At 40.7% G+C, this 10,939-nt stretch overlaps 1 protein-coding gene across 1 annotated transcript in view; it reads left to right on the top strand.

Moving 5' to 3' along the window:
* Nucleotides 1-200: 200 nt before the first annotated feature.
* The window catches only part of Gdi2 (GDP dissociation inhibitor 2), a 28,216-nt gene continuing 17,477 nt past the window's right edge, over nucleotides 201-10,939 (top strand). Inside the window, exon 1 of the mRNA XM_051194813.1 lies at nucleotides 201-433. Coding sequence (XP_051050770.1) covers nucleotides 389-433 — 45 coding nt within the window. The 5' untranslated portion in view covers nucleotides 201-388. The remainder of the gene's footprint in view (nucleotides 434-10,939) is intronic.

The raw sequence follows: 10,939 nt of genomic DNA, 5'->3' as shown, positions 1-10,939 counted from the left end.
TGCCACAAGACGGGTGGGAAAACCGGAAGCCAAGATGGCAGCTTCCCGCCCTTCTCTCGCGATAGGAGCGAAGACGGGAAGGTCGGGCGAACAGGAAATGCACCAATGAGGGGACAGGACATACGTGACTGACGGCTCCGGCGGCCTCTCGCACGCCCCGCCCTGGCTGCGGCGCTCGTTCTCCGCTCCCGGCGCTCTCCCCGCCTCCCCTTCCCTCCCCGCCCGGCTCTTCTCTTCCCGTTGAGGTGGCTGCCCGCCTCGCCTCCTAGTCAGCTCGGCTTTTCATCTCCTCGGGTCTTCCCTTTTTCCTGGAGCCGAGAGCGGCCGGACTTCTCGCTTCTTTCTCTACGGTGGCCCCAGAGCCCTTGCGTGCGCTCCTTCTGCCGCCATGAATGAGGAATACGATGTGATCGTGCTGGGCACCGGCCTGACGGTGAGCTGCGGTGGACGGCGGCGGAGAGGGGTCGGTCCGGCCTCTCCCCGGCCCGGGGGGCGAGGGCGGGTCACTTGGCTGTACACTGAGCTCGCCCCGCCCGCGCCCAACAGCCGGTGTCTGCACTCCCTTGGGGACCGTCCACCCTCGTCCGTGTTGGGTCTAGGGAGGGAGATCGTGGCTTGTTGGGATGCACTGATTTGAAGGCGCCCCAGTGTTAAGGAAAACCAGGATGTGGAACTTGGGCCGGGTGTCTGGGAAGCTAGCCCATTGGGAAGTTGAGGACGGAATCGCCCAGCAGCTGGAGATGAACAGCTTCGTCCTTCTGCAGGAAGGAAGAAGAAAGGGAAAACAGCTTGTGCTCCTTCCACTTCCCCTTTGGGTGGATGACCTCTCCCGATTGGAAGCAGGCAAGCCCTGAACAGAGCAGGAGGGAGTCGCTGCTGGCGCTTGCATTTCCTAAGTGGCGAGCAGCAGCGGTTGCTTAGCTAGTCAGTTGGCTGGGAAAGCCAGGCAGAACAATAATCGCTGATGGGTAATTGTCCTAGAGTTTGGCTAGCAGAAGTTTCTAGAGAAAATAATGAAATGGGTTCTTTAAAAACAAAAAACCAACCAAACAAAAACTCTTCTCTTTTCTAATAAGCCTTAAGCATTCCTTTACCTTTATCATCCTCTCACTTAGAATGGGAAATTAATTGTCTATTAAATACTTTAACCCCTGGCCCTTGCTATGTTTCCCTTTTGTTTGGTTTATTGCATGCCACCACTGTTTCTTAGTGTTTTCCCTTAAGAAATGGATTGAGGAGGGGAGGCTAATTTCTCTGTACTACACTTCAGGTAGGTTAGAAAATAAATGTGCAGCATGAGTGTACTGGTAATATATAAATATAAGGCGGTACTTAATGCTGTGGTACATTTATTGTCGTGGGTATCTATCTGCATAGAGAAGTTTAGATGATCTGCAAAAAATATAGACGAGTTTTTATATTTATTTCCTGGCTTGTTTAAGAAAAGAGCTGATAATTTGCCCAAGAAATTGGAGAGAGAACCAATCATTTTGACTATCTATTTGGGTGTGTGTATGAAATTATGACTGCATTATTTCATCAGGAACATTGATGTATGCATCCCATACAGTATCACTTCAAATGCCCGAGTCATTTAATATAAGCCATGGCTTTCTAATTTGTTGAAATGCATTAATCTTTTGATCAAATTAATAATATTCTTTTAAATAAAATATTCTGAAATAGCTGTTTTAGAGAAAAGCTTCAAGATTTTTATATCACTGCTTTTTAAATTTAGGAAAAGCTTATTTTTCTCTTTACAGTGATTAGTGATGATTGCTAAAGAAGATATTTTATTTTGTCATGGTCTCACTAGCCTTGGTTGACTGGAACTCAGAGCTCTGCCTATCCCTGCCTGTCCCTGCCTCCTGGGTTCTGCTCAAGGTTCAATAGACATGTGACTGACTGCCCAGAGAGTGGACTGTCAAATAGACTCCATTTCTTATCTGGAGAGCCATTTACTTATTTCTGCCTCCATATATTCCTGCACACCAGAAGAGGGCCATCTTGTGGTTGATGGGAATCAAACTCAGGACCTATAGAAGAGCAGCCAGTGCTCTTAACCTCTGAGCCATCTCTCCAGCCCCCACTTAATTCCATTTATTTATTTATTCTTATTTTACATATCGATCCCAGTTCCCTCTCCCTCCGAAGTCCCCTGGTCCCCCCTCCTGTCTTTACCATTCCCCCGCCACTCCACAGGGAGGGTGATGCCTTCCAGGAAGGATCATCAAAATCTGTCAAACATTTGGAGTAGGGTCTAGGCCCTCCCTCCTGTCACTAGATTAAGGGAGTATCCATCCATGGGGAATGTGCTCCCAAAGTCTTTTCGTGGGATACATCCTGTTCCACTGTCAGAGGTCCCTTAGACTGCCCAGGCCTTCTAACTGAGATCCATGTTCAGGGAGTCTGAGTTGGTCTAATGCTAGTTTCCCAGCTATTAGTCTGGTGGTCCATGAGATTCCCCCTTGTTCAGGTCAGCTGTCTCAATTCCTTTTTGTGATGCAAGGTATTTCTGTGTTGTCTTGGCTGTCCTGGAACTCCCTATGTAGATCAGGCTAGCTCTAACTCAAAGAGATCTTACCCCCTCTGCCTTCCCAGTGCTGGGATTAAAAGATAGGCACCATCACACCCAATGATTGAATTTTTTTGGTTGTGAGTTGGGAAGATTTGGATGCCAAAGTGAATCACTACCCAGAGGAGGCCACAGGTTCTGATCTTTTTCAAGTGTCTAATTGGGGCTTCAAGTAGTTTGTGGTAGACTTTGCTCTCTCAGTGGGTCCTGTGACTGCCAATATATTCCAAGAGCCAGTTACTTCCATTTTGTATTGTCATTGCTATTATTTCATATTTGCCCCTTGATAAGGTCAGTTGACTATAGATAATGGAGTGCAGAGCCATCCTGCAAGTTTCCACATGTCTTTTTCAGAAGCATCACTATATCAAAGATAGCACAACCTGTTTAGCAAAATAACACCCTTTATTTAAATTTTCATTTGAATTGTGAATTTCTTGATGAATAGTAGATACTGGGTCTTACAGCTATGCTAACTTTCTTTCTCAGTGGGCCGTAAAGACGTATACCAGGAGATGTTCTTTTAGAATTGTATCAGCACAGGGTGGTAACTTTAGGACCATTATTGATAGAAGCAATAATAGCGGGATGATGTTGACAATAAGAAATAAGATTAGAGCCAGGTGGTGGTGGCCTTTACCCAGCACTCAGGAGGCAGAGGCAGGCAGATCTTTGAGTTTGAAGCCAGCCTGGTCTACAAAGGGAGTTCCCAGACTATCAGGACTGTTACACAGAGAAACCCTGTTTTGAAAAACAACAACAATAAAAAAGAAATGAAATTAGTAGGACTTAGGTGAAATATTGAATTAGGTTAAATCTTGAAGAAACCTTCAGTCAATGTTAAAAAACTCAAATTAGAAGTAGTAGCTTTAATATCTGAGTGGACATAACATTTGATGTTCTTAATCTTTGGTTTTGGATATTTAGTGATGAAGATTTAAGAACCTAATTAAAGAATGGGTACCAAATGCTGTATAATATTGGTGTGTCAAGGAATTTGCAGGGAACTTGTTACTTTTAAATAAGTATTGAGTTTTCTGTGTCCCTTGGTGTTGGCAGTGTTTTCTTTTGGTTACACTGATACTAATCCACAAGTATTAAAAATAACTTTAGTAAAGACATTTAATTCTGTCTGAGAAATGGCAGATTCTGTATAACTCTCTAACACTGAAAGTTGTCATTTTTAAAGAACTGTAATTTGGTTGCCCTACTGTGGCACATACCTCTAATCCTAGCATCATAGGTGTGTGTGGGTATGGGTGTGTGTGTGTGTGTGTGTCTGTCTGTCTGTCTGTTTGTCTGCATGTGTTTGTGTGAGTTCGTAAAGGCCATCTCTGAGTTAGAGACCAGCTTGGTCTGCAGAGTTCCAGGATAACGGGCTAAACAGAAAACCCTTGTCTTGGGAGAAAAAAAAAACCAATTTTCTTGGTAACTAGTATTTTAAAAGAACTAATTTTTGTGCTGGAACATAATGAAGGCATTAAGATCTAGCAAGCTGTATGGGGGAGGGGAGCTTAGACCCCCTTTAATTAGTCTCAGGCTACTTTGCCTTTTGAATTATTCCGTCTCATTTTTGCCTCCCACTCCTTTGTTGGTTGGCTGGCAACTTCTGCATTTCTATGCTTTGAGCATGTGTAAGCAGACTTTGATCACATAATTGGCACACAACTCATATGGGCTTGGTGATAAATCAATGAGCTGTGCTAGAATTAGTTTATTTGAAAAGACAAGCCAGATCCATGTGTGCTTTCCAAAGGCTTTTTTATTTATACACAGTAAGTCTAGAAATTATGAATAGAAACATAACATGTGCTTTGATATTTAAATAAAACAACTCATTCTCAGCATTATTTGTTTTAAAATTATTTTATATCCCAGAACACTCCCCCTACCATTTCTCTTTATTAAAACATGATTATCAAATATGGGCTTTTGCACTTGATTTGAAAATCCTAAACTAATTTAAATTTACTCAGACTTAAGATTTGATCTTGAGAACCTCTACCATAGTTGTGAGAGTTTTGTGAACAAAAGACTTTGTATTCCCTGTAGTAGTGGTCATAGGATCAATGTTTTCAAATGCTTTTTTTTTTTTTGAGTTGAATATTCCTAGCTTAAAATGTTTAATTTGGCTGGGCAGTGGCAGTGCTTGCCTTTAATATTGGCACTTGGGAGGCAGAGGCAGGTGGATCTCTGTGAGTTTGAGGCCCCTCTGGTCTTCAAAGCCAGTTCCAGGATAGCCAAGGCTTTTAAATAGAGAATCCCTATCTGGAAAAACAAAAACAAAACAAAAAGTTAGAGGTGCCTTGTGAATCTTTTGGAGCTCCAATGCAATACCACAAATGGAAAATTCCATCCTTGATATCATGTAGTTGGGTGGTTGTCAAGATGTAGATTCACAAAAATTACTGTATTAAGATATTTTCAGGCCATATATAATCTTAGCATAAGTAAAATTTATATTTAGGTTTGTATCCCATTCCCAAGAAACCTTGTTAAGGCTTGGTGACACTTGCTTTTAATCCTAGCATTTGGCCTATTGAGGAGGCTAAATGAGACAGATCTGAATTTGAAACCATTTTGGTCTACCTAGAGAGTTCTAGGCCAGCCAAGGTAACATAGTGAGACCTTGTCTCAAAAAAATTAAAGCAACAAAAACTTATATATGCAAATATTCTAAGTTGGGAGAAAGGCAGAAATTTGAAAAACCTGTTCCCAGGTATTTCCAATCAGGTTTTACAGCTTGCGTTAGCCTTAGAAGACATGAGCATTTCGAGCACTCTGTGTTTTACATTTATATACTGTAAAGTCAGGCGTTTGTCTGATTTGTCTCATTTCATGTCACTTTTGATTGGAAAGGCTACTCTGGGTTAATGTTTTAACTTACATACACAATAAGCTGCCATTATCTCTCTCCTTGTACCTGATTGAAGACTCAAATTAAGGATAACTTTTTGTCCTGTTCAGTTACTTAAACTATCTGTGACTAATGCAATCTGTTATGAGAAGTGAAAAGGAAAACTTAGAAGCTTCCTGTATTTTAAGTAAGTAGTTTATTTTCCTATGGAGGAGTAACTATAAAAAGAATAAATGTAGGAGCTTAGTGGTCTGGTCGATGCATATAATCTCAGTACTGAGGAGCCAGAGGCAGGAGATTTGAGTTTGAAGCTATTTGGGCTACATAGTGAGACCTTGTCTGAATAAAAAAAGAAAAAGGAAGCATGAGAAGTTCAGATAGACTCCCCCCAAACAAATAAATGTATTAAGAAAAAAAAATTCCCAGAAACTTCTTAAAAGGTTAACTGATTTTAAAAAGTATTGGTAAGCCTGGTATGACAGTACATTTCTTAATCCTCCAAGCACTGGGGAGTTCAAGGCCAACCTGGTCTACATAGTGAATTCTAGGATAGCCAGGACTACATAGAGAGACCCTATCTCAAAACAAACTAATAAAAAGTATTGGTAAGCTTTGAGTCGCAGGAGGGATTTATAAAAAGAATGAGATGTTAGTGGTTAAAATGGCTTAGTGAGTAAAGGCTTGTTGACAAGCCTTATGACTTGAGCAGTGTGATCTTGGGACCCACAGGTGTGGGAGTCAGTTCTGTGCTTTCAAGTTTTCCTCTGACTTCCACATTTGCCCCATGGTGTATATGTGCACACATACATAAGTGTCAAGAATAAAAACGTGTGCAGGGCTATGGAAATACTTGTGTAAAAAATGAGGTCCTGGTTCCATCTCCAGAACCCACATTAAGAAACAAAACAAAGCAACAAACAAGCAAACAAACCAAGGTATAGAGGTATTTGTTCTAAATGATACCCTGAAGGCAATTACACATTTTGCTGTTTGACACATTTTTAAATTATTAGGCCCTTTATTTTGGTTCTCAGCCTTTATGCTTTAGGGTCATGGTCCAATGAGCCATGCTTATTGTAGAAGTATGAAAAGTTAGGTGTAGAAGTTATACAGCCAAGTTTGCTGTTATTTTGTCTTATAAATTGAACTCTGAGGGCTACTTTCATTAAGTGAAAAAAATGAATTTTTTGGTTATTCTCTATTTTTTATTCAAGAACATGATAAATGTTACTCTATTTTCAAATACTGTGTTGAACAATATATTCTAATGTGTTACTAAAAGAAACAAGGGGAGCTGAACATAGTGATGTACTCCTTTAATTCCAGCCCTTGGAGGCAGAGGCAGGCAGATATCTGAGTTAGAGGCCAGCCTGGTCTACATGATGAATTCCAGGGCAGCCAGAGCTACATAGTAAGTAAGGCCCTGTCTCTTAAAAATTTAAAAGTGAGAGAGGAAGAAATAAAGGAATTGCTTTTAAACAATATTAGAACTGGGTTTTGTATTTATAAAATACTTCCAGTTCTGTTTATCAAGGTAACATTACAAAAGTGAAGAGGTAGTTACAGAATGGAAAATGTTTTGCAGTACATGTAACCTGTAGAGGACTTCACATCTCTAAAATTATAAAGCCCTTTTATAAAGTGGTACAAAAAAGACACAACATCCCATTTAAGAAAATGAGTCAGGGCTTGGCAGGTGGGTCAGCAGTTAAGAGCACTTGTTACTCTTGTAGATGACCTAGGTTTGATTCCCAGTACCCACATTGTGGCTCACAACTATCTGTAATCCCAGTTGCTGGGATGCATATACATACATGCCAGCAAAACACTCAAAAAATTTAAAATAGAAAATGAGACAGTGACTCTGGAGCAGTGGTTCAGACATCGAGCGCTCGCTGTTCTTGTTGGGGACCAGGTTTTGGTTCCTAGCTTTATAGTCACTTACCTGTCTAGCTACTGGGGAGCTGATGCTCTCTTCCTGTCTCTAGGCATGTGCACATATCTACACACAGACATGCATAAATGCACAATTAAGACTTAAATATTTCAAACAAGAAAAAAAGGCTAAACATTTGAGCTAATTCTTTCTGACAGGTGATACCATCATTAATTAATTATAACATGTTCTCAGCCTCATTTCATCAGGAAGCCCTGATAAAACAACATCTTGCTCAGAGTACTAAAGGGCTTGCAACAAGGATGTTCATTTACCATTGAAGCAAGTGAGTTACAGTTATAATGGAAAGCAGTTAAGCACAGTTGCTTTTCATGATGCAGCTGTAACAAATGGCGTGCCAGAAAGACCCATGTGAAAGTGGCCACAGCAATACTTAACTAATCAAGACCCAAGAGGAAATTGGATATGTAAAATTTGACATATCCCCTTGGTGTATTAATTCAGTGGAGCCCTCTGTTGTTTTGTTATTGGAAGCACAGCTCTATAGACTAGGTGCTGAGAGCTTAGTAGAAACATTAAACACTCAGTCCCTCAGGCAGATATATGAATCTACATTTTCACATGAGCCCCACTTGAGAAATACTATTTGAATAACTGTTCTTCAGAAATCAGTTCTGGGCCAGCTTTATCACAGTCATCTAGGAACTTGTTAGAAATGCAGATTTTCATTTCCCTCCCTTCTCAAGCAGCCTAAAAGATAGGGCACAGTTGTTTTGTTTTATCAAACCTTTAGGAGCTGTGGTTTCAACTTGAGTTTCTGGAGCCTGTTTAGAATGTATATTTCCTGGCAAGGTGACGGATTATGGTGAACTGGAAAACATGCCTTGAGATCTTCCACTTGCAGGATTAGGCAGACTTTCAGGTAGGAAGCAATATTGTAGGTTTTGCAGGTCATGTGGGCTCTGTCACAATTGCTCTGTTACTGAGAAAATAGCTGTCTATATACAAACAAGCATTGTGATATACCTGTAAAATGGTTTACAAAATGAGCCTGTAAGGTAGATTTGACCATGTACCTTAGGAGCCCCTGCTCCAAAGCAAGGAGAGTAGATAAGTGATGTCTTGTAAGACCACACACAAGCAGCATGAACCTTTGACATGAGCACTTGGGAAAAAGATGGAGGTGTATCTCTGAGTTCCATGACAACCAGTCTACATACTGAGTTCAGGCCAGCTAGGGACATACAGTGAGACACTGTTAAGAGACAGAACAACAGAAAACATGAACAAATCTTATTTTGGGGGCATGTACTCACACTGTCAATCCTTAAGCACTGTCCACCTGTTTGGAGATAGGGTCTCTCACTGGCCTGGAACTCACTGAGTATATTAGTTTGGGTAACTGCTGAGGCCCAGACTCACCAGCACTGGGATTACAAGTGTGTGCCACTATGCCTGACTTTTTTTTTCTATGGGTTTAGTACTCTAACTCATGTCCCTGTGCTTGGAAGGATTATGAACCAAGTTGTCTCCTCAGCTCACCTTTTAAACACAGTTATGTTAGACTTAACACAGCTGACAAACTACACAAGGAGTAATTTATTTTGGTTCATCCTTTCACAGGCTCTAATGAAGCAGAGAAGCCCACATGCCGGCAGACAGGAAGCAGAGAGAAAGAATACTTGCACTGGTTGGCTTTCTTCTTTCCTCCCTTTATTTCATATGCACACACCATCCTTCATTGTGATGAAGCTGCCACATGCAGGGCAGGTCTTCCCCCATAATTATTCACCCTCATGATACACCTCGAGGTGTGTTTTGTCAGTACTAAAGGTACTTGTTTTGTTTTTGAGATAGTTTCTCCATGTAGCCCTGGTCATCCTAGAACTTTCTCTGTAGTCGAGCCTGATCTCAAACCCACAAGAGATCCTGTCTCTGCTTCCTGAGTGCTGAGATTAAAGGCATGGGCCACCACTGCCTGCCTCTAGGTGTTTGTTTGTTTGCTTGTTTGTTTGTTTTAATGTGTATTGGTGTTTTCCTGTGTGTATGTATGTGTGGTGTTTTTGAATGCCCTAGAACTGGAGTTACAGACAGTTGTAACTGCCATGTGGGAGTTGAAACCCAGGTCCTTTGGTAGAACAGTCAGTGTTCCTAACTACCGAGCCATATCTCCAGCTCCTATAGGTGATTTTTAATTCAATCAAGTTGACCTTCAAGAAAAACATAATAATGTTGAATAAAATATACCAGATTGAAAACTTTAAACAGATGGACTATTTACAAAGTTCACAAACCATATATACTGTTTGATTGAGAGTGAACCAGAAAGGTGCTCATGACAGGAATGGAACTTGACAGGTATTCTGGAATATCATGTTTTGTTTCTTGAGCTAATAAAATGCAGCCCATTCTTTAGTAAAGTTTGTACCTTATGGCAAGTAATTTAAATCATTTAAGTATGTTAATAATAAATTACAGAGGTAATATTGAAACTTATTTGAGTTGGAAAAAAAAGGAAATGTCAGTTAAAACTGTGAAGGAGATTTAGTTGTGATGTTCAGCTCACTAGGGACTTGTGGATAAACTTGATGAACACTAACAATTGGTACAGGTTTGTGAAATTCCCTTTGTTTTAACTATAAACTGTATATGACTATAACAACCCTAGCATAAGAATATGAATGAGTGTATATCTCATCTGTTTCTTACTGCATTCTTGAATTTTTTTTCTTTTTCCATCTTAATTTGGTGTGTGCGTGTATATTCGTGTGTGTGTGTGTGTGTGTGTGTAGGTTAGGGTTAGTTTAGGGTTGGGGTTAGGGCATATATATTTACCTGAGAGTGATCATTTATAACTTTTCCGTTTATTGAGGTGAGGATTATCTTAGATGCCTCCTCATTTAGGTCTGGTCTTGGGATTTTTTTTATCCCCTTAAAGTTTTTATTTATGTGTGTGCCTGTATATGTCATGGAAGTGCAGTTCATCAAGAAGTTGGAAGAGGGCGCTCTTTAGAATTGGAGTTAGAGGCAATTGTACCACATGGTGCACGGAGCCAGATTTCTTGGAGAGCAGCAGTTCTTAACTGCTGAGCCATCTCCACCCCTTCTTGGGATTTTACAAAATACCCTCTCCCCTCTCCTCTTTAACAACAGTAGGAATTGACCCAGTATATCATCATTCATGCTAAGTGAGCATTTTACATTGGCAACCTCATACTTTAACTATTGTAGAGATGACTCAATGGGACTTGTTCAATCCCCAACACCGATGTAAAAGGCTGAATGTGTGGGTGGGGTCATAGGGAGGGCTATTATCAGGGATCTTGAGGCTTGCTTCCAGGCTGTATAGCTGAATCAAAAACTTTCTCAAAAATTAAGGTAGATAGCAATTGAGGAAGAAACCCAACATAATCTCTGATTTCCATATACACACAGGTGATTGATATATTCCAGTACACTCCTAAAACATTCATATGTAATGCGCGCACACACACACACCCCTGAGGATACCAAATATCTGTTGTTTGTGAAGGTTATAGCTACCAGGCCAGCCTGGTCTATGGAGAAACCCTGTCTCAAAAAGAAAGAAAAAAGGAAAAAAAAAAAATCA

The sequence above is a fragment of the Phodopus roborovskii genome, unplaced genomic scaffold (assembly GCF_943737965.1).
Source record: "Phodopus roborovskii unplaced genomic scaffold, PHOROB, whole genome shotgun sequence".
Lineage (NCBI taxonomy): Eukaryota > Metazoa > Chordata > Mammalia > Rodentia > Cricetidae > Phodopus > Phodopus roborovskii.
Note: the sequence above shows the minus strand (reverse complement) of the source record. Positions and strands in the feature narration are given on the sequence as shown.